This window comes from Arachis stenosperma, chromosome 6, assembly GCF_014773155.1.
Source record: "Arachis stenosperma cultivar V10309 chromosome 6, arast.V10309.gnm1.PFL2, whole genome shotgun sequence".
Lineage (NCBI taxonomy): Eukaryota > Viridiplantae > Streptophyta > Magnoliopsida > Fabales > Fabaceae > Arachis > Arachis stenosperma.
In genome coordinates this window covers 64,308,463-64,332,304 of record NC_080382.1, presented here as the reverse complement: position 1 = coordinate 64,332,304, position 23,842 = coordinate 64,308,463, and the positions used below count along the sequence as shown (strand labels likewise).

At 39.2% G+C, this 23,842-nt stretch overlaps 1 protein-coding gene across 1 annotated transcript; it reads right to left on the bottom strand.

Annotated features, from left to right (window-relative positions):
* Positions 1–4,770: 4,770 nt before the first annotated feature.
* On the bottom strand, positions 4,771–23,427 carry LOC130934122 (uncharacterized). The gene is made up of 2 exons (XM_057863712.1): positions 22,957–23,427; positions 4,771–5,556 (listed from the first exon to the last, which is right to left on the bottom strand). Exons 1-2 carry the CDS (start codon positions 23,425–23,427, stop codon positions 4,771–4,773), a joined length of 1,257 nt encoding a protein of 418 aa, XP_057719695.1.
* Between the last annotated feature and the right edge of the window lie 415 nt (positions 23,428–23,842).

Sequence of the window (23,842 nt, the reverse complement as noted above, 5' to 3'; positions counted from 1 at the left end):
CTTAACGTGGGCAATGATGGCTTCGAGAGCGTTATTGGCAATCACTTTTCTCATTAACTTTGTAGGTTACCTCCTATTCCACGTTAGTGGCTACGTTAATGAAATTAACGTGACTGCTAAGTGGTTCCTCCTTGCTTCCTTTGGTCCTGAAATCAAGCAATAGAGTGCATCAAAGTTCTAGTCCAAGTCATGGGTAATGCAACATACCAATTGTCACTAAATTCATGCAAAATCCTCATGAAATCATGTAAAATGCACAATGTATACTTGAATCAAGGTGTAAGTGAATATCTACCCAAAACTAGCTTATTTCCTAAGGAAATGCATGAAACTACCCTAAAAACAGTAAAGAAAAGGTCAGTGAAACTGGCCAAGATGCCCTTGCATCACAACACCAAACTTAAAGCTTGCTTGTCCCTAAGCAAGTACTGGAACAAGGGAATGATGAATGGAATGCCAAGAGAAATGAGTCATTCTTGTGGAGGTCATGTTACTGATTTTATGGTGGTTTCATGCATAGCAACTTAGGTTCATTCCATTACTGGCTTTCAGACCTTTATCATGCTCTAAAACACTGGTTTTGCTTACATACCATGAGACCTTTATTGATCCTTTTATTGTCATTTCAGGGCTTATTTGTGTTCTTCAGGCTAGGTGCTCTGTAAGGAGGCAACTCTTTAAAATAAGCTTTCAACCAACACTCCCGAACCAGTTGATTCAAGGTGCTAGGTATTGAAACACCCCTACGGACTTACTTCCTCAAGTCTCTCCCCCATATATACACACCACAGACATATGGTTTATTTGTTTTTTTTTTCTTGAGACCTTGGTGTCCAGCACCTCTTTGGGTTACTAAATGCTTTGTAGTGAGGGTTACTCTTGATAGTGGACTTTCAGCTGATAATCCCGAGTTAGTTAACCCAAGTTACCAAGTGATAAGGCACCCCTAAGAGCTTATTCATCCAAGTAGATCCCTCACACAGGAACACCACAGACACATGCCTCAAGATTAAAACCATTGGTGCCTAGCCTTATTGCTTACTCTTTTTCTTTTGTTTTTCAATTTCATTGTTCTTTCCCTTTCTCTTATTAGGATCTTGTTATTTAGCTAGTCTTATGGGGTGTGTTCAAAGCATATGATTCAGGACAGATAGTTGTCTTCCCACCTCATGGTTGAACCAACTTAGCTAACTTATGATCACACCAAAGATTCAGAAAATTACTCCATATTATGAACTCCTCTCTGGTCTTTTTAAAACATAATCATTCTCTTTTTCATTTGATTCCAAGGACAAACATACAATTAAGTAAAGTAGTGGTGCAGTGACATAAAGAACCAACAAACATAGACCTAAGCAATAAAACTAAAAATGCAGAGTTGAACTAGGTTCCGATCAACGCATGACTATTAATTAATAGTGCATTCAGACTTCCAATTTTTAACAAGATGAGGAGATGGAATTAAGTAGCAATACAACCTTTGAGAGATGGTTTGCTCTGCCAATCCAGTTGCCTTCTTGTTGTCATTGTCATAGTTCTTGATGCCTTTCTTTCTTAGTTGAAGGTACACCATCTCCTCATAAGTTTCCTGCAAGGTTATTGGAAGTTGCTTGTTTCCAAAGCACTTGAGGAGTAGTCAGCTCGCATGTATGCTTATGATTTCTGAACTTATTTTGGGTGTGTGAACACCAAACTTAGTTCCTTGCTTACTACAAAACCTTGCATACATGTGTAGAACCTCGTATCTTGCTGTTAGCAGCCAATTAACTAAAGACTAATCTATATCCAAGTGGTTCACTTAATTGGTTAGAGCTAGCAATGTGCTTTGAGAGTATAGTGTGATTCTAACTAGCATCCTCTGGTGAGACACCAAACTTAAAATTCACTCATGAATTGTTTTGGTGTGGAACACCAAACTTAGCTCCTTCCAATGCAGGGGAAACAACTTGTGATCTTTATTGAAATGCTGTTGAAAAAGTAGTTACCTAAGGTTGGGTTGCCTTCCAAAAAGCGCTTCTTTATCGTCACTAGCTTGATGATTCCTCCTCTACTTGAGATGATAGTTTACTCTGGGGTTTTCCCCCATGTTGTCCAGATAATGCTTGAGTCTTTGTCCGTTCACTGTAAAATTCCTCCCTGACTTTTCATCCATGACTTCGATGTGTCCATATGGTGAGACTTTAGTGACAACAAATGGCCCTGACCACCTTGATTTGAGTTTTCCTGGTAATAGTCTCAATTTGGAGTTGTAGAGGAGTACTTGTTGTCCCTTTTTGAAATCCCTGGGTGCAAGATGCAGCTCATGTCTCCTCTTTGCCTTCTCCTTATATATCTTAGTATTTTCATAGGCTTTTGACCTGAATTCCTCCATCTCTTGCAGTTGCAAGATTCTCTTTGCACCAGCAGCAATGCTGTCAAAGTTCAGTATCTTGATGGCCCAGAGAGCTTTGTGTTCCAATTCTAGTGGTAAATGGCAAGCTTTCCCATAAACCAGTTGATATGGGGACATTCCCAGTGGTGTTTTGAATGCGGTCCTGTATGCCCAAAGAGCATCATCCAGCTTCTTCGCCCAATCTTTTCTTGATGCACCTACAGTCTTCTCCAGAATTCTCTTTAGCTCTCTGTTGGATATCTCTGTTTGTCCACTTGTTTGGGGATGGTAAGGTGTGGCTACCTTGTGTTTCACCCCATATCGTAGGAGAAGAGTCTCTAGTGGTTTGTTACAAAAATGGCTCCCTCCATCACTGATGAGGGCTCCTGGGACTCCAAACCGGCTGAAAATATTCTTCCTGAGGAAGTTCATGACCACTTTGTTGTCATTTGTTGGGGTTGCAATGGCCTCTACCCATTTGGACACATAATCCACTGCTACCAAGATGTACTTGTTTACATATGAGGTTGGGAATGGTCCCATGAAATCTATTCCCCACACATCAAATACTTCTAGTTCCAAAATGAAATTCTGTGGCATGGCATTTCTTTTGGGCAAGTTCCCAGATCTCTGACATTCATTGCAACTCCTTACCAATTCTTTGGCATCCTTGAAAAGGGTGGGCCAAAAGAATCCACTTTGTAACACCTTTGCTGCAGTCCTGTCCCCTCCAAAGTGGCCTCCATAGCATGAGCCGTGGCAATTCCATAGTACTTCTCGTCCTTCCTCTTCTGAAACACATCTTCTAAGGATTCCATCTGAACACTTCTTGAAAAGATAAGGCTCATCCCAGACAAAGTATTTTGCATCATTCATGAGCTTCCTCTTTTGATGTTTATTGATCCCTGGAGGTAGAGCTCCAGTTGCCTTTAAGTTGGCAATGTCTGCAAACCATGGAGCTTTGTTAACTCTCATTAACTGCTCATCAGGGAAGAGCTCGTTCACACTCATATCATGTGTTTCCCCTTCCTCATGAGGAATCCTGGATAGGTGATCTGCCACCTTGTTCTCCACTCCTTTCTTGTCTCTGATTTCAATATCAAACTCCTGCAATAATAAAATCCATCTTATTAGTCTTGGTTTTGATTCTTGCTTGGCAAATAAATATTTAAGTGCTGTGTGATCTGTAAAAACAATTACTTTAGCACCAATGAGATATGATCTAAACTTGTCAAATGCAAAAACTATGGCTAGCAATTCCTTTTCAGTAGTGGTATAATTTCTTTGAGCATCATTGAGGACCTTGCTAGCATAGTATATGACATAGACTAAGTTATTTTTCCTCTGCCCTAACACTGCCCCTACTGCAAAGTCAGATGCATCACACATCAATTCAAAGGGTAAGTTCCAATCAGGTGGGGAGATGATAGAGGCAGAGGATAATCTTTCTTTCAAATGCTCAAATGCCAACATGCAGGTTTCATCGAAGATGAATGGTGTATCTGATACAAGGAGATTACTCAAGGGCTTAGCTATTTTTGAAAAATCTTTAATAAATCTTCTGTAAAAACCAACATGCCTTAAAAAGCTTCTAATTGCCTTGACATCACTGGGTGGAGGGAGCTTTTCAATAAGTTCTACTTTAGCTCTGTCCACTTTGATTCCTTGGTTAGAAATCTTATGGCCAAGAACTATTCCTCCTGTCACCATAAAGTGACATTTCTCCTAGTTCAAGACCAAATTGGTCTCTTGGCATCTTTTCAATACCAAGGTCAGGTGATTCAAGCAACTAGTAAAAGAATCTCCAAATACCAAGAAATCATCCATAAAAACCTCAATGAATTTCTCTATCATATCTGAGAATATAGAAAGCATGCAGCGTTGGAAAGTCGCAGGTGCATTACATAGTCCAAATGGCACGCACCTATAGGCAAACACTCCATATGGACAGGTAAATGAAGTTTTCTCTTGGTCTCTAGGATCAACTACTATTTGGTTATATCCTGAATAACCATCAAGAAAACAGTAATAAGCATGCCCTGTGAGTCTTTCCAACATCTGATCCATGAATGGGAGAGGAAAATGATCCTTTCGTGTGGCTTCATTGAGTTTCCGATAGTAAATGCACATCCGCCATCCTGTGACGGTTCTTGTAGGTTTCAGTTCGTTCCTCTCATTTGGAACCACAGTGATTCCTCCCTTCTTGGGCACAACATGCACGGGGCTGACCCAAGGGCTATCTGAGATCGGGTATATTATTCCTCCTTGCCAAAGCTTCATAACCTCTTTCTGTACCACTTCCTTCATGATTGGGTTCAGCCTCCTTTGGGATTGAATGGATAGTTTTGCATCATCTTCCAACAGTATTTTATTCATGCATATAGCTGAACTGATTCCCTTCAGGTCAGCAAGGGTCCATCCAATGGCGTTCTTTGCTCCCGTAGCACCTTGAGCAGTTCATCCTCTTGATCTTGGCTGAGGCACGAGCTTATAATCACTGGGTAGTTTTCATTTTCTCCTAGGTATGCATATTTAAGAGTGGGTGGCAATGCTTTAAGTTCAACCTTGGGTGCTTCTGACTTTTCAGTCTCTTCCTGTGGTGCATCTTGAACGTGACTCTCTGCTGTGACAACCTCCTCACTTGGTATATACTCCTCCTCCATTGATCTCTCGGGCTCTTCATGCTCTTCTTCTTTGAAACACTCATGCACTTCTTCTTCAAGCGCGTCTATCCTCATGCATTCCCCTAATTGTTCTGGTGGGTAACTCATGGCCTTGAACACATTGAATGTCATCTTTTCATTGTGTAATCTCAAGGTAAGATCACCTTTCTGGACATCAATGATAGCTCCAGCAGTGGCTAAGAACGGCCTTCCCAGAATAATGGAGGTTTTTGCTTCCTCTTGCATGTCCAACACTACAAAATCTACCGGGAATATGAAGTCTCCTACTTTCACCAACAAATCCTCTACTATGCCATGAGGGAATTTGAACGATCGATCTGCCAGTTGTAAGGCCATTTTTGTTGGTTTAGCCTCCTCGATCTTTATCTTCCTCATCATTGCTACTGACATCAAATTGATGCTGGCTCCTAAGTCACAAAGGGCCTTCTCTACTGTGATTTCCCCTATAATACAAGGGATCTGAAAGCTCCCAAGATCCTTCAACTTCTGGGGTAGTTTGTGCTGGATGATGGCAATACATTCTTCAGTTAGTATCACAGTTGATACGTAAAAATTAAGATTTCACGTACAACCAGCAAGTATACCGGGTCGTATCAAGTAATAAAACTCACTAAGAGTGAGGTCGATCCCACGGAGATTGGTAGATTAAGCAACTTTAGTTAAATGGTGGATTTAGTCAAGCAAACATGGTTTTGATTTCATGAGATTTGAATGCTTAAAAGAAATTGCAAGGAATCAAATGACAGGAAAATTTAAGAAGTAAAGTAAGGAAAGCAATTAAAATGACCGAAAGTAAATAATGAAAACTTAAATTGCAAGAAACTTAAATGACATCAAAAGTAAATTGCAAGAACATAGAGTGCTGAATTCTAAAGAGCAAAAGAGTAAATAGCAAGAAATAAAGAAACAGAATGTAAATGACAAGAATAATAAATTGCAAGAGTGTAGAAGGGAATTGGGCAATGGGTATTCAAACACTAAGAGCAAAAGAAGAATTAATGATAGAGAGAATCATTAGGAATCGGAGATGCAAATTCTCATGAATTGATGTTGATCAATTCCTTCTCAATCATGGGTATAGATCCATGGCAAGTGGGTAATTGAATCCCAATCTCTTGGTGATCCAATTTCTCTCAACATAACCAATTGCCACTCTCGTGATCTAATTGTTCATGAGAAGAGATGAAGCTCAATTTCTAATCCAAGCCACATAATTTCCAGAATCTCAACCAAGGGAGGTTACATCTCACATACCAACCAAAGTGTATTGATTAAGGAGATTATGAAAGGATGAACTCTAAACTGAACTATGTGGTTCATTTCTTAAATTCACCACACAATTCATATAGATTAATCCCTCTCTCGATGGTGATTGAATCTTTGAAGAACAAGAGTATCTTCTTGGATTAACCACTTGAATTGAGAAGGAGAAGAAGATTTATCAATTCATTCAAACAAGCAGAGCTCTTCCCCCTAATGAAAGTGAGGTTTAGTGAATCATAGCTCCAATTGAAAACTAAATTGCATGAAACTAAAGTGCATGAAAATAAAGAGTGAGACTTCAAAACAGAAATTGAGAATTCAAGAATTCATAGATGAAAACTACAAATTAAACTACACTACTACTAAGGAAGAAGAGAAGGGGAAGTGAAGAAGAGTGTATGAAAGGGAGGGGTCCGAAGACCCACTCTCAATGGAGTGTGCCAATCCACAGAATTTCAAATTGGTCTCCTCCGTCCCCCTCCAATCCAAAAAAAAACTTTTAATTCTATGAAACTATGGCCTTTATATAGGCTTTCCTAAATTACAAATTGAAATGAAATTAAAAGCAAATTACAATTAAATGAAAATCAACTATTCTAGATGATTTTTGTGGCCTTGATTGGTTGAGATTTGTGGGCTTTGCTTGCTTGAGGTTGGATTAGCTTCATGAAGGAATTCTTGTCAAACAGGGCTCATTTTCACTGTTTTGGCCCAATGAGGGCGTTACTAGCAAACACGCCAGTACAAATGCATGTTGGCAACGTGCATGGCAATTTTCTGGGAGTGGAACATGGTCCTTGGGCGTTGTTACCCAAGTTGTTGCCAAACACTTGCTTGTTCTTCATTCTTCACTTTTTATGCTTGATGTTGCCTGAACTTTGAGCTTCAATCCTTTGCCTAAATATGAACTATGATATATCATTGGAAAGCTCTTGATGTCTACTTTCCAATGCCACTGGAATCAGTTCATTTGGACTTTCCTAGCTCAAGTTATGCTCCATTGAAGAGGGCAAGGTCAGGCTGCCCTGGTTGGGCGTTTTTGTCAAACACGCCACCAATAACGTGCTCAACAACGCCCCTAGCCCAAATTTCTTGGCCTGGGCGTTGTTGCTGGAGTTGCCAAGGAACACGCCAGTTCATTTTGGCCCTGGCAACGTGTTCGACCCTCCTCTCTTGGCTCATTCATGCTGCCTTGAATTTCAACCTCATTTTCTTGTTTTTGGGACCTAAAGATGACTCTGATTCAAGCTTCCATTTCATGCTTCACTATAGACTATTATATATGGTTGAAAAGCTCTGAATGTCAGCTTTCCAACGCAACTGGAATCACTCAATTTGGATCTCTGTGGCTCAAGTTATGCTCCATTGAAGAGGGAAAGGTCAGGCTGCTAAAATCGCAGGCGTTTTTGGCAAAAACGCCTTTGTATTTCCAAGTTGCCAACGCCTTCAGATTCTGAAGCTCTAAATGAAGCCGCTTTTGAAGCTTTAAACAAATGTCAACCCCATACTATGATATATGGTTGGAAAGCTCTGGATGTCTACTTTTCAATGCCGTTGAGAGTGCATCATTTGAAAGTCTACAACGCAAGATATACTCCATGGAAGAGAGCAAGGTCAAGCTGCCAGGGTTGCTGCGTTGTTGATGAACACTCCTTCTTTTCAGCACGTTGGCAACGTGCCAGCCCCTGCCCCCTTGCTCCATGCTTGCTTCCTAGCGTTGCCACTACACACGCCAATGAATCCCAAGTTGGCAACGTGCTCGAGCCTTCCTCAAGGCTCCATGTTTGTTGCTTGGCGTTGTCATTGAACACGCCTATTTTCCTGGCGTTGGCAACGCCAGCTTCTCTTCCTCTTGGGCCAAGCTTGCTTGTGTGCGTTGCCAAAGAACACGTCCCTTGTTCCTGGCGTTGGCAATGTTGGCTTGAGTTGTTGTCAAACACGCCAATGAAGAGTGGCGTTGGCAACGTGCTCGATGGATGGAGATCCAAGGCTTGCTGCCTACCAAGCTTTCCTCCCTGGCGTTGCCTCTAAACATTCCAATGAAGTAGCACGTTGGCAACGTGCTCAAGCTCCTCCCTGGCCCAAGTTCTTCTAGCTCAGCGTTGCCTTGAACAACGCCTATACTTCTCACTTTGGCAACGCCCTCGAAGCTCCTCAGGGCTGCTTGGCGTTGCCTTCAAACACTCACCCTTTCTCCAAGTTGGCAACGCCCAAATGTGCTTCTCCAGGGCTGCCTTACATTGTTGGGCGTTGTTGATGAACACTCTAGTTGAAGTGCAAGTTGGCAACGTGCAACTCCTCTTTGTTCACTCTCCAGGGCTGCTTGCTTCACCTATCATCAACCAAACACATGCATCAAAGCCTTGCTAAATCACAAGATTTTGCATCATTCATAACATCAAACAATTCTTGCATAAATCTCATGAAAATGCACATATTTAACAATGTTTGATTGAATCAAGGCATGCATATAATTCTCATCCAAATACTTGCTTATTGCCTAAGAAAATGCATGAAACCAACCTAAAGCATACAAAAAATGGCTAGTAAAACTAGCCAGGATGCCCTGACATCACAACACCAAACTTAAACCTTGCTTGTCCTCAAGCAAGAAAAGAATCATGCAATAGAGATTAACAATCCAAGGTTAGAAGAATAGCAAGTTAATGTTCATGGCAAGCTAGTTTTCTATGTATGCTACAATCACAAAAGAAATGTAAATGATTGATGCTTCTATCTAGCTCACTTTATGAAATCTTTTTCTTATAATTCTTCCTTGAAACAAGCTTTTGATTTTTCTTATTAGCTTCTCCTTTTGGGTGCTTTGCCCCATGAGTTAATAACAAAGCTACGATTCTAAATGCTTTGTTTTCAAGTATTACCACTTGATACATAAGCACCACAAGCATTTAATTAGAGGACTTCATTAGGATTATTTTTTTTTCTTTTCTTGACTCTCTAATCATTGATGCTCAGAACCTTGAGCTTTGAGGGAATGCTTTTGCACTTGAGCCTAGCCTTGACTTCTAAGTGTTTTGTTTTCAAGCATTTTACTTGATACATAAACATCACAAGTACATAACAATGAAATTGTCATTGGTACTCAGAGCCTTCAGCTTTCTCATTCTTTCCCTTTTTCTTTTCTTGCCTTAATTGCATTTGCTTCTTCAAGGTTTTCATGATTTTCAAAAGATTTCACAAAATGTCCTAGATGAAAACTTCAATTAAATAAAATCTAATGTACTTGAGCAACAATCAAACATACTAGCCTTCCAATACTTGTATGCACATGCTTAGTTCTTCTTTAATTCCTTGTTTGTTTATGATCATGATGCTTTTTTTTTTTTTGCTTTTGTATTCACAAAACTCAAATTGGTAGTCATAATGCCACAGCAACATATTGCAAATCAAAATTCAAGCTATGCTTATTCATACCACACATGCATATAAAGAAGTTAATAAGGCAATCATGCAATTTAAAGTGCTGGAAACAAATGAGAGGAAAAAGAACTTTACAACCTTGTAATTTATCTTCTCTATTGTTGTCCTTTTCCTCCTTTTCTTTCCCTTCCCACACCAAACTTAGAATGATTGCTTGTCCTCAAGCAATAATTAGAACTGTGGCTTTGGGGCTAAGATAGATCATGAATGTCTTACACAATGAAACATTAATAGCACATGTGTTTCAAGTAAGCAAAATTAAAGATAACAATTAAGGCACAAGAGACAGAGACATTTTGATTGCAAACTTAAGAAGGTGAGCACAATACATTGCATAAAAGATAAGTGGCACACCAAACTTAGTGTGACACTTTCACTTGGAATTAATGCAAGTATCTAGTAAAGATTGGAAACAAATTTTGTTGCATAGCAACACCAAACTTAGAATGCAATCATATGTCAATTTATTTGAATTAAAACTAAGCAAATGAAACTGTTGTATGTTAAATACAATCACCAAGCTAAGAATCTGTCATGAATAAGGATCTCTTGGTAATGTATTAACAAAAACAGTTAATAAGCAAACTAAATGAAAGCATTTAAAGATAGAAAAATAACTAAAGCAAGTAGAATGCAAAAGTGTCAAATCAAAAGAGAAAACTAAAGCTGCAGAGGTATTATGATTATGCAGACAAGTAGTGTTGCTTGAATAAATTGCATAGAAAATAAATGGCACACCAAACATAGAATCTTGGTGTGTCACTTTCATTTTTTATTTGATGCAATCATCCAAAAAGATTGAAAACAATTTGTTGCAAGGCAACACCAAACTTAAAATGTAACCATATGCCAATTTATTGAATTTAAATAAAACAAAGAACGAAAACAAAGCAGATAAGAGAAATTATACCTATGGTTGACATGTTGTTCACTTTCTTCCTCTTCTTCCAGTTTGTTAATAGGAATGACTTTAAGGGGGGAGAAGATTCAGCTAGTGTCCCCTGTCTTGGCCTCTCCTCAGCAAACTTTCTTTTGTTAATGGCTTGATTGAGCTTGCTTGCTGGATCATGGGGAGGATTGCTTGTGGTTGACCCTTTTTTCTTCATGAATATTGTCCTTGGTAGCTTAGTCACAATCCTCTTCTTGGTGCTTTTGTTAATTGCCTTCACTTTCTTGAATCCAAGTCTTGGTGGTTGTGTGATTGTTGGAGTCTTCTTTTCATCAAGAGTTCCGTACAATACTGGTTCAATGAGCTCTTCCTCTGTGTACTTCTCTGCTTCACTTGAGTGTGACTTCTCTTGAATGTCTTCCTCACTTTCTTGTTCTTCCACTTCCTCTTTTACACTCAACATTTGCTTTAATAGCTCTTTCATGGAAGATGTTTGTTGTTCTTCCCAAGATTTCTTCATCTCCTCTTCATATTTTTCGATCACCGATTCAAGGGAAGTTTGTGAGGGTTGTGAATGTTCATGTTCCTTTATCACCTCAAGTTCAATTTCATTCTCAACCACCTCATTCTTCATTGGGATTTCACTTGGCATAAGAGCCTCTTTTTTTTGCTCTTCCAATTCCTCCTTTACAAATTGGTTTTCATCCTCAATATTTGGCAATCCTAAGTGTTTCCTTATTTTCCCTAAGTGCCCATCCATCTTCTTGCAGAGGATTTCTTGTTCTTTCCACGATTCTAATAATTCTCTAGACCATTGAAGGTGATCCTCAACTACTAGCTCCAAAGATGAAGGTTTAGAGTAATTTTGTGGATATGGATGTGTTGTGGTGTAGTCATTTTGGGGAGTATAGAAGGAGTTTTGTGAGTTGTGAAATGAATTTTGTGAATTTTGAAATGAGTTTTCTGTATAGTGAAATGAATTTTGTGGTTGATGAATTGAATTGTATGAATTTTGGAAGGAATTTTGTGTTGAGGCAAACTCAAATGGTGAAGAATTTTGATATGAAAAATTTGGAGGTGAGGTTGGACAATTAAGAGGTGATGGCTCTTGATAAGTGGAATATGGGCTCTCAAATGCTTTCTGGTTTTGCTCCTCCCAAGCACAACTTGAAGAATTGTTGAAATCATCATAGTATGGACAATCTTGTGGTCCTTGGGAGGGATCTTGCATGAATTTGTTGAAAGCATAATCAAGAGATGATGTCTCTTGATGAATAGCATTTGGAGAATTAAAATTCCCTTCCCAGCCATAGTTTGTGTCAATGTCATAACAGCATGGTTCACTTTGTGGCTCTGGGAGGAAATTCATTTCACTTGATTGTTCACACTCTTGTTGATATGCCGAAACAACATGAGGGTAATGACATAAATCATTTTGTGGTTCTGGACAACATCTCATGTGATTAGCTTGATCAATTTGTGGCTCTGGAGCAAATCTCCACGGATTGGAGTGCTCAGAATTTGCAATTTCTTGGCGATACTCCCAGCCACCATTAGAATAATGACTTGAATCATTTTGTGGTGGTGAGAAATATCCCATATGATTCTCTTGCTCATCTTGTGGTTCTGAAGCATATCTCCATGGATTGGAGTGCTCAGAATTTGCATTTTCTTGGTGATATTCCCAGCCACCATTAGAGATTGGTGGTGATGGGTGATATCCCAGAAAGTTTGTTTGATCACAAGATGAGTTGAACTCCATTTGAATTTTGTAAAACACCACACCAAATAAAATTGAAATTCATGTCAGAGAGAAGAATTTCTTAGTGAGGCAATAACTCAAACACCTTAGTGTCAAAAAGAAAATCAAAAAAAATTAAAAGAACTGTACAAAGCAAAAAAAAAAGAAAATGCTTAATCTAAACTACCATTCACTTAATCATTGTCAATCTTTTCCAATCCCCGGCAACGGCGCCAAAAACTTGATACGTAAAAATTAAGATTTCACGTACAACCAGCAAGTATACCGGGTCGTATCAAGTAATAAAACTCACTAAGAGTGAGGTCGATCCCACGGAGATTGGTAGATTAAGCAACTTTAGTTAAATGGTGGATTTAGTCAAGCAAACATGGTTTTGATTTCATGAGATTTGAATGCTTAAAAGAAATTGCAAGGAATAAAATGACAGGAAAATTTAAGAAGTAAAGTAAGGAAAGCAATTAAAATGACCGAAAGTAAATAATGAAAACTTAAATTGCAAGAAACTTAAATGACATCAAAAGTAAATTGCAAGAAAATAGAGTGCTGAATTCTAAAGAGCAAAAGAGTAAATAGCAAGAAATAAAGAAACAGAATGTAAATGACAAGAATAATAAATTGCAAGAGTGTAGAAGGGAATTGGGCAATGGGTATTCAAACACTAAGAGCAAAAGAAGAATTAATGATAGAGAGAATCATTAGGGATCGGAGATGCAAATTCTCATGAATTGATGTTGATCAATTCCTTCTCAATCATGGGTATAAATCCATGGCAAGTGGGTAATTGAATCCCAATCTCTTGGTGATCCAATTTCTCTCAACATAACCAATTGCCACTCTCGTGATCTAATTGTTCATAAGAAGAGATGAAGCTCAATTTCTAATCCAAGCCACATAATTTCCAGAATCTCAACCAAGGGAGGTTACATCTCACATACCAACCAAAGTGTATTGATTAAGGAGATTATGAAAGGATGAACTCTAAACTGAACTATGTGGTTCATTTCTTAAATTCACCACACAATTCATATAGATTAATCCCTCTCTCGATGGTGATTGAATCTTTGAAGAACAAGAGTATCCTCTTGGATTAACCACTTGAATTGAGAAGGAGAAGAAGATTTATCAATTCATTCAAACAAGCAGAGCTCTTCCCCCTAATGAAAGTGAGGTTTAGTGAATCATAGCTCCAATTGAAAACTAAATTGCATGAAACTAAAGTGCATGAAAATAAAGAGTGAGACTTCAAAACAGAAATTGAGAATTCAAGAATTCATAGATGAAAACTACAAATTAAACTACACTACTACTAAGGAAGAAGAGAAGGGGAAGTGAAGAAGAGTGTATGAAGGGGAGGGGTCCGAAGACCCACTCTCAATGGAGTGTGCCAATCCACAGAATTTCAAATTGGTCTCCTCCGTCCCCCTCCAATCCAAAAAAAAACTTTTAATTCTATGAAACTATGGCCTTTATATAGGCTTTCCTAAATTACAAATTGAAATGAAATTAAAAGCAAATTACAATTAAATGAAAATCAACTATTCTAGATGATTTTTGTGGTCTTGATTGGTTGAGATTTGTGGGCTTTGCTTGCTTGAGGTTGGATTAGCTTCATGAAGGAATTCTTGTCAAACAGGGCTCATTTTCACTGCTTTGGCCCAATGAGGGCGTTACTAGCAAACACGCCAGTACAAATGCATGTTGGCAACGTGCATGGCAATTTCTTGGGAGTGGAACATGGTCCTTGGGCGTTGTTACCCAAGTTGTTGCCAAACACTTGCTTGTTCTTCATTCTTCACTTTTTATGCTTGATGTTGCCTGAACTTTGAGTTTCAATCCTTTGCCTAAATATGAACTATGATATATCATTGGAAAGCTCTTGATGTCTACTTTCCAATGCCACTGGAATCCGTTCATTTGGACTTTCCTAGCTCAAGTTATGCTCCATTGAAGAGGGCAAGGTCAGGCTGCCCTGGTTGGGCGTTTTTGTCAAACACGCCACCAATAACGTGCTCAACAACGCCCCTAGCCCAAATTTCTTGGCCTGGGCGTTGTTGCTGGAGTTGCCAAGGAACACGCCAGTTCATTTTGGCCCTGGCAACGTGTTCGACCCTCCTCTCTTGGCTCATTCATGCTGCCTTGAATTTCAACCTCATTTTCTTGTTTTTGGGACCTAAAGATGACTCTGATTCAAGCTTCCATTTCATGCTTCACTATAGACTATTATATATGGTTGAAAAGCTCTGAATGTCAGCTTTCCAACGCAACTGGAATCACTCAATTTGGATCTTTGTGGCTCAAGTTATGCTCCATTGAAGAGGGAAAGGTCAGGCTGCTAAAATCGCAGGCGTTTTTGGCAAAAACGCCTTTGTATTTCCAAGTTGCCAACGCCTTCAGATTCTGAAGCTCTAAATGAAGCCGCTTTTGAAGCTTTAAACAAATGTCAACCCCATACTATGATATATGGTTGGAAAGCTCTGGATGTCTACTTTTCAATGCCGTTGAGAGTGCATCATTTGAAAGTCTACAACGCAAGATATACTCCATGGAAGAGAGCAAGGTCAAGCTGCCAGGGTTGCTGCGTTGTTGATGAACACTCCTTCTTTTCAGCACGTTGGCAACGTGCCAGCCCCTGCCCCCTTGCTCCATGCTTGCTTCCTAGCGTTGCCACTACACACGCCAATGAATCCCAAGTTGGCAACGTGCTCGAGCCTTCCTCAAGGCTCCATGTTTGTTGCTTGGCGTTGTCATTGAACACGCCTATTTTCCTGGCGTTGGCAACGCCAGCTTCTCTTCCTCTTGGGCCAAGCTTGCTTGTGTGCGTTGCCAAAGAACACGTCCCTTGTTCCTGGCGTTGGCAACGTTGGCTTGAGTTGTTGTCAAACACGCCAATGAAGAGTGGCGTTGGCAACGTGCTCGATGGATGGAGATCCAAGGCTTGCTGCCTACCAAGCTTTCCTCCCTGGCGTTGCCTCTAAACATTCCAATGAAGTAGCACGTTGGCAACGTGCTCAAGCTCCTCCCTGGCCCAAGTTCTTCTAGCTCAGCGTTGCCTTGAACAACGCCTATACTTCTCACTTTGGCAACGCCCTCGAAGCTCCTCAGGGCTGCTTGGCGTTGCCTTCAAACACTCACCCTTTCTCCAAGTTGGCAACGCCCAAATGTGCTTCTCCAGGGCTGCCTTACATTGTTGGGCGTTGTTGATGAACACTCTAGTTGAAGTGCAAGTTGGCAACGTGCAACTCCTCTTTGTTCACTCTCCAGGGCTGCTTGCTTCACCTATCATCAACCAAACACATGCATCAAAGCCTTGCTAAATCACAAGATTTTGCATCATTCATAACATCAAACAATTCTTGCATAAATCTCATGAAAATGCACATATTTAACAATGTTTGATTGAATCAAGGCATGCATATAATTCTCATCCAAATACTTGCTTATTGCCTAAGAAAATGCATGAAACCAACCTAAAGCATACAAAAAATGGCTAGTAAAACTAGCCAGGATGCCCTGACATCACAACACCAAACTTAAACCTTGCTTGTCCTCAAGCAAGAAAAGAATCATGCAATAGAGATTAACAATCCAAGGTTAGAAGAATAGCAAGTTAATGTTCATGGCAAGCTAGTTTTCTATGTATGCTACAATCACAAAAGAAATGTAAATGATTGATGCTTCTATCTAGCTCACTTTATGAAATCTTTTTCTTATAATTCTTCCTTGAAACAAGCTTTTGATTTTTCTTATTAGCTTCTCCTTTTGGGTGCTTTGCCCCATGAGTTAATAACAAAGCTACGATTCTAAATGCTTTGTTTTCAAGTATTACCACTTGATACATAAGCACCACAAGCATTTAATTAGAGGACTTCATTAGGATTATTTTTTCTTTTCTTTTCTTGACTCTCTAATCATTGATGCTCAGAACCTTGAGCTTTGAGGGAGTGCTTTTGCACTTGAGCCTAGCCTTGACTTCTAAGTGTTTTGTTTTCAAGCATTTTACTTGATACATAAACATCACAAGTACATAACAATGAAATTGTCATTGGTACTCAGAGCCTTCAGCTTTCTCATTCTTTCCCTTTTTCTTTTCTTGCCTTAATTGCATTTGCTTCTTCAAGGTTTTCATGATTTTCAAAAGATTTCACAAAATGTCCTAGATGAAAACTTCAATTAAATAAAATCTAATGTACTTGAGCAACAATCAAACATACTAGCCTTTCAATACTTGTATGCACATGCTTAGTTCTTCTTTAATTCCTTGTTTGTTTATGATCATGATGCTTTTTTTTTTTTGCTTTTGTATTCACAAAACTCAAGTTGGTAGTCATAATGCCACAGCAACATATTGCAAATCAAAATTCAAGCTATGCTTATTCATACCACACATGCATATAAAGAAGTTAATAAGGCAATCAAGCAATTTAAAGTGCTGGAAACAAATGAGAGGAAAAAGAACTTTACAACCTTGTAATTTATCTTCTCTATTGTTGTCCATTTCCTCCTTTTCTTTCCCTTCCCACACCAAACTTAGAATGATTGCTTGTCCTCAAGCAACAATTAGAACCGTGGCTATGGGGCTAAGATAGATCATGAATGTCTTACACAATGAAACATTAATAGCACATGTGTTTCAAGTAAGCAAAATTAAAGATAACAATTAAGGCACAAGAGACAGAGACATTTTGATTGCAAACTTAAGAAGGTGAGCACAATACATTGCATAAAAGATAAGTGGCACACCAAACTTAGTGTGACACTTTCACTTGGAATTAATGCAAGTATCCAGTAAAGATTGAAAACAAATTTTGTTGCATAGCAACACCAAACTTAGAATGCAATCATATGTCAATTTATTTGAATTAAAACTAAGCAAATGAAACTGTTGTATGTTAAATACAATCACCAAGCTAAGAATCTGTCATGAATAAGGATCTCTTGGTAATGTATTAACAAAAACAGTTAATAAGCAAACTAAATGAAAGCATTTAAAGATAGAAAAATAACTAAAGCAAGTAGAATGCAAAAGTGTCAAATCAAAAGAGAAAACTAAAGCTGCAGAGGTATTATGATTATGCAGACAAGTAGTGTTGCTTGAATAAATTGCATAGAAAATAAATGGCACACCAAACATAGAATCTTGGTGTGTCACTTTCATTTTTTATTTGATGCAATCATCCAAAAAGATTGAAAACAATTTGTTGCAAGGCAACACCAAACTTAAAATGTAACCATATGCCAATTTATTGAATTTAAATAAAACAAAGAACGAAAACAAAGCAGATAAGAGAAATTATACCTATGGTTGACATGTTGTTCACTTTCTTCCTCTTCTTCCAGTTTGTTAATAGGAATGACTTTAAGGGGGGAGAAGATTCAGCTAGTGTCCCCTGTCTTGGCCTCTCCTCAGCAAACTTTCTTTTGTTAATGGCTTGATTGAGCTTGCTTGCTGGATCATGGGGAGGATTGCTTGTGGTTGACCCTTTTTTCTTCATGAATATTGTCCTTGGTAGCTTAGTCACAATCCTCTTCTTGGTGCTTTTGTTAATTGCCTTCACTTTCTTGAATCCAAGTCTTGGTGGTTGTGTGATTGTTGGAGTCTTCTTTTCATCAAGAGTTCCGTACAATACTGGTTCAATGAGCTCTTCCTCTGTGTACTTCTCTGCTTCACTTGAGTGTGACTTCTCTTGAATGTCTTCCTCACTTTCTTGTTCTTCCACTTCCTCTTTTACACTCAACATTTGCTTTAATAGCTCTTTCATGGAAGATGTTTGTTGTTCTTCCCAAGATTTCTTCATCTCCTCTTCATATTTTTCGATCACCGATTCAAGGGAAGTTTGTGAGGGTTGTGAATGTTCATGTTCCTTTATCACCTCAAGTTCAATTTCATTCTCAACCACCTCATTCTTCATTGGGATTTCACTTGGCATAAGAGCCTCTTTTTTTTGCTCTTCCAATTCCTCCTTTACAAATTGGTTTTCATCCTCAATATTTGGCAATCCTAAGTGTTTCCTTATTTTCCCTAAGTGCCCATCCATCTTCTTGCAGAGGATTTCTTGTTCTTTCCACGATTCTAATAATTCTCTAGACCATTGAAGGTGATCCTCAACTACTAGCTCCAAAGATGAAGGTTTAGAGTAATTTTGTGGATATGGATGTGTTGTGGTGTAGTCATTTTGGGGAGTATGGAAGGAGTTTTGTGAGTTGTGAAATGAATTTTGTGAATTTTGAAATGAGTTTTCTGTATAGTGAAATGAATTTTGTGGTTGATGAATTGAATTGTATGAATTTTGGAAGGAATTTTGTGTTGAGGCAAACTCAAATGGTGAAGAATTTTGATATGAAAAATTTGGAGGTGAGGTTGGACAATTAAGAGGTGATGGCTCTTGATAAGTGGAATATGGGCTCTCAAATGCTTTCTGGTTTTGCTCCTCCCAGGCACAACTTGAAGAATTGTTGAAATCATCATAGTATGGACAATCTTGTGGTCCTTGGGAGGGATCTTGCATGAATTTGTTGAAAGCATAATCAAGAGATGATGTCTCTTGATGAATAGCATTTGGAGAATTAAAATTCCCTTCCCAGCCATAGTTTGTGTCAATGTCATAACAGCATGGTTCACTTTGTGGCTCTGGGAGGAAATTCATTTCACTTGATTGTTCACACTCTTGTTGATATGCCGAAACAACATGAGGGTAATGACATAAATCATTTTGTGGTTCTGGACAACATCTCATGTGATTAGCTTGATCAATTTGTGGCTCTGGAGCAAATCTCCACGGATTGGAGTGCTCAGAATTTGCAATTTCTTGGCGATACTCCCAGCCACCATTAGAATAATGATTTGAATCATTTTGTGGTGGTGAGAAATATCCCATATGATTCTCTTGCTCATCTTGTGGTTCTGAAGCATATCTCCATGGATTGGAATGCTCAGAATTTGCATTTTCTTGGTGATATTCCCAGCCACCATTAGAGATTGGTGGTGATGGGTGATATCCCAGAAAGTTTGTTTGATCACAAGATGAGTTGAACTCCATTTGAATTTTGTAAAACACCACACCAAATAAAATTGAAATTCATGTCAGAGAGAAGAATTTCTTAGTGAGGCAATAACTCAAACACCTTAGTGTCAAAAAGAAAATCAAAAAAAATTAAAAGAACTGTACAAAGCAAAAAAAAAGAAAATGCTTAATCTAAACTACCATCCACTTAATCATTGTCAATCTTTTCCAATCCCCGGCAACGGCGCCAAAAACTTGATACGTAAAAATTAAGATTTCACGTACAACCAGCAAGTATACCGGGTCGTATCAAGTAATAAAACTCCCTAAGAGTGAGGTCGATCCCACGGAGATTGGTAGATTAAGCAACTTTAGTTAAATGGTGGATTTAGTCAAGCAAACATGGTTTTGATTTCATGAGATTTGAATGCTTAAAAGAAATTGCAAGGAATCAAATGACAGGAAAATTTAAGAAGTAAAGTAAGGAAAGCAATTAAAATGACCGAAAGTAAATAATGAAAACTTAAATTACAAGAAACTTAAATGACATCAAAAGTAAATTGCAAGAAAATAGAGTGCTGAATTCTAAAGAGCAAAAGAGTAAATAGCAAGAAATAAAGAAACAGAATGTAAATGACAAGAATAATAAATTGCAAGAGTGTAGAAGGGAATTGGGCAATGGGTATTCAAACACTAAGAGCAAAAGAAGAATTAATGATAGAGAGAATCATTAGGGATCGGAGATGCAAATTCTCATGAATTGATGTTGATCAATTCCTTCTCAATCATGGGTATAGATCCATGGCAAGTGGGTAATTGAATCCCAATCTCTTGGTGATCCAATTTCTCTCAACATAACCAATTGCCACTCTCGTGATCTAATTGTTCATGAGAAGAGATGAAGCTCAATTTCTAATCCAAGCCACATAATTTCCAGAATCTCAACCAAGGGAGGTTACATCTCACATACCAACCAAAGTGTATTGATTAAGGAGATTATGAAAGGATGAACTCTAAACTGAACTATGTGGTTCATTTCTTAAATTCACCACACAATTCATATAGATTAATCCCTCTCTCGATGGTGATTGAATCTTTGAAGAACAAGAGTATCCTCTTGGATTAACCACTTGAATTGAGAAGGAGAAGAAGATTTATCAATTCATTCAAACAAGCAGAGCTCTTCCCCCTAATGAAAGTGAGGTTTAGTGAATCATAGCTCCAATTGAAAACTAAATTGCATGAAACTAAAGTGCATGAAAATAAAGAGTGAGACTTCAAAACAGAAATTGAGAATTCAAGAATTCATAGATGAAAACTACAAATTAAACTACACTACTACTAAGGAAGAAGAGAAGGGGAAGTGAAGAAGAGTGTATGAAGGGGAGGGGTCCGAAGACCCACTCTCAATGGAGTGTGCCAATCCACAGAATTTCAAATTGGTCTCCTCCGTCCCCCTCCAATCCAAAAAAAAACTTTTAATTCTATGAAACTATGGCCTTTATATAGGCTTTCCTAAATTACAAATTGAAATGAAATTAAAAGCAAATTACAATTAAATGAAAATCAACTATTCTAGATGATTTTTGTGGTCTTGATTGGTTGAGATTTGTGGGCTTTGCTTGCTTGAGGTTGGATTAGCTTCATGAAGGAATTCTTGTCAAACAGGGCTCATTTTCACTGCTTTGGCCCAATGAGGGCGTTACTAGCAAACACGCCAGTACAAATGCATGTTGGCAACGTGCATGGCAATTTCCTGGGAGTGGAACATGGTCCTTGGGCGTTGTTACCCAAGTTGTTGCCAAACACTTGCTTGTTCTTCATTCTTCACTTTTTATGCTTGATGTTGCCTGAACTTTGAGCTTCAATCCTTTGCCTAAATATGAACTATGATATATCATTGGAAAGCTCTTGATGTCTACTTTCCAATGCCACTGGAATCAGTTCATTTAGACTTTCCTAGCTCAAGTTATGCTCCATTGAAGAGGGCAAGGTCAGGCTGCCCTGGTTGGGCGTTTTTGTCAAACACGCCACCAATAACGTGCTCAACAACGTCCCTAGCCCAAATTTCTTGGCCTGGGCGTTGTTGCTAGAGTTGCCAAGAAACACGCCAGTTCATTTTGGCCCTGGCAACGTGTTCGACCCTCCTCTCTTGGCTCATTCATGCTGCCTTGAATTTCAACCTCATTTTCTTGTTTTTGGGACCTAAAGATGACTCTGATTCAAGATTCCATTTCATTCTTCACTATAGACTATTATATATGGTTGAAAAGCTCTGAATGTCAGCTTTCCAACGCAACTGGAATCACTCCATTTGGATCTATGTGGCTCAAGTTATGCTCCATTGAAGAGGGAAAGGTCAGGCTGCTAAAATCGCAGGCGTTTTTGGCAAAAACGCCTTTGTATTTCCAAGTTGCCAACGCCTTCAGATTCTGAAGCTCTAAATGAAGCCCGCTTTTGAAGCTTTAAACAAATGTCAACCCCATACTATGATATATGGTTGGAAAGCTCTGGATGTCTACTTTTCAATGCCGTTGAGAGTGCATCATTTGAAAGTCTACAACGCAAGATATACTCCATGGAAGAGAGCAAGGTCAAGCTGCCAGGGTTGCTGCGTTGTTGATGAACACTCCTTCTTTTCAGCACGTTGGCAACGTGCCAGCCCCTGCCCCCTTGCTCCATGCTTGCTTCCTAGCGTTGCCACTACACACGCCAATGAATCCCAAGTTGGCAACGTGCTCGAGCCTTCCTCAAGGCTCCATGTTTGTTGCTTGGCGTTGTCATTGAACACGCCTATTTTCCTGGCGTTGGCAACGCCAGCTTCTCTTCCTCTTGGGCCAAGCTTGCTTGTGTGCGTTGCCAAAGAACACGTCCCTTGTTCCTGGCGTTGGCAACGTTGGCTTGAGTTGTTGTCAAACACGCCAATGAAGAGTGGCGTTGGCAACGTGCTCGATGGATGGAGATCCAAGGCTTGCTGCCTACCAAGCTTTCCTCCCTGGCGTTGCCTCTAAACATTCCAATGAAGTAGCACGTTGGCAACGTGCTCAAGCTCCTCCCTGGCCCAAGTTCTTCTAGCTCAGTGTTGCCTTGAACAACGCCTATACTTCTCACGTTGGCAACGCCCTCGAAGCTCCTCAGGGCTGCTTGGCGTTGCCTTCAAACACTCACCCTTTCTCCAAGTTGGCAACGCCCAAATGTGCTTCTCCAGGGCTGCCTTACATTGTTGGGCGTTGTTGATGAACACTCTAGTTGAAGTGCAAGTTGGCAACGTGCAACTCCTCTTTGTTCACTCTCCAGGGCTGCTTGCTTCACCTATCATCAACCAAACACATGCATCAAAGCCTTGCTAAATCACAAGATTTTGCATCATTCATAACATCAAACAATTCTTGCATAAATCTCATGAAAATGCACATATTTAACAATGTTTGATTGAATCAAGGCATGCATATAATTCTCATCCAAATACTTGCTTATTGCCTAAGAAAATGCATGAAACCAACCTAAAGCATACAAAAAATGGCTAGTAAAACTAGCCAGGATGCCCTGATATCAACAGTCTCATTGTTCTTCCAGCTTCTCTTCTTAGTCATCAGCTCCTTCAGGAACTTGGCATAGAGTATCATTTGTTCTATTGCTTCAGCAAAGGGTATGTTGATTTGTAGTTTCTTAAAGATTTCCAAGAATCTCACGAACTGGTTGTCATCTTCCTTTTTCTTCAACTGCTGAGGATATGGAGCTCTTGAGATGTTCAGTTTTGGCATCCCTTTTTCTTTTTGTGGACTTGAAGTGGGAGTTTTAACTCCATCTTGCTCTTCTTCCTTTTCAGTTGAGCCTTCTTCTTGTGGTTTTTGGGAGAGTTCCTTAAGTTCCTTCCCACTCCTAAGTGTTATAGCTTGACACTCCTCCTCTTTGCTTGAATTGTTATTATTGTAGAAGTTGTGGTTAGAAAGCTGCTCGAATAGATAACCAATTTGTGTCTCCAGTTTCTTGATGGCAGCATTCTGATTCTGCATGTTTGACTGCACTTCCTCTCGAAATACCTTACTGTTTCTGACGTTCTTGCATACTCCTTTAAGTAAGGTTTCAAGCTTAGAGAGTCTATCATCAATTGATGGTAAATTGGGATTAGAGGTGGGAGGATGAGAGGTGTTGTTGTGGGGGTGTTGATATGTCCTCTGTGTGAATTGTTGATGAGCTGTGTTCATACCCTGACCGAGCTCCCCAAACTCGGTAAGTCCATAGCAGGTCCGACCTTGTTCCAAGGCCCACGCCTGAGGTCGGACCTCGGACAAATAAGCTAAAGAAGGCCCATCAAAAGGAACGAAGCCCAAAAACCTAAAGGCCGAAACGGCCTAGGAAAGGCGGTTCCACAAAGATAGGGAAAAAACCCCCAAAAGATAAGATAAAGATAAGAATATCTTATCCAGG

Bases quoted from the DNA above. Each gene is read 5' to 3' on its own strand.
- LOC130934122 (XM_057863712.1), bottom strand. From the start codon at position 23,427: ATGCAGAATCAGAATGCTGCCATCAAGAAACTGGAGACACAAATTGGT. The intron at 5,557-22,956 runs GCATCCTGGCTA...GCCATCATCCAG, and splicing joins ATGAGACTGTTGATATCAGG to CACAAACTACCCCAGAAGTT.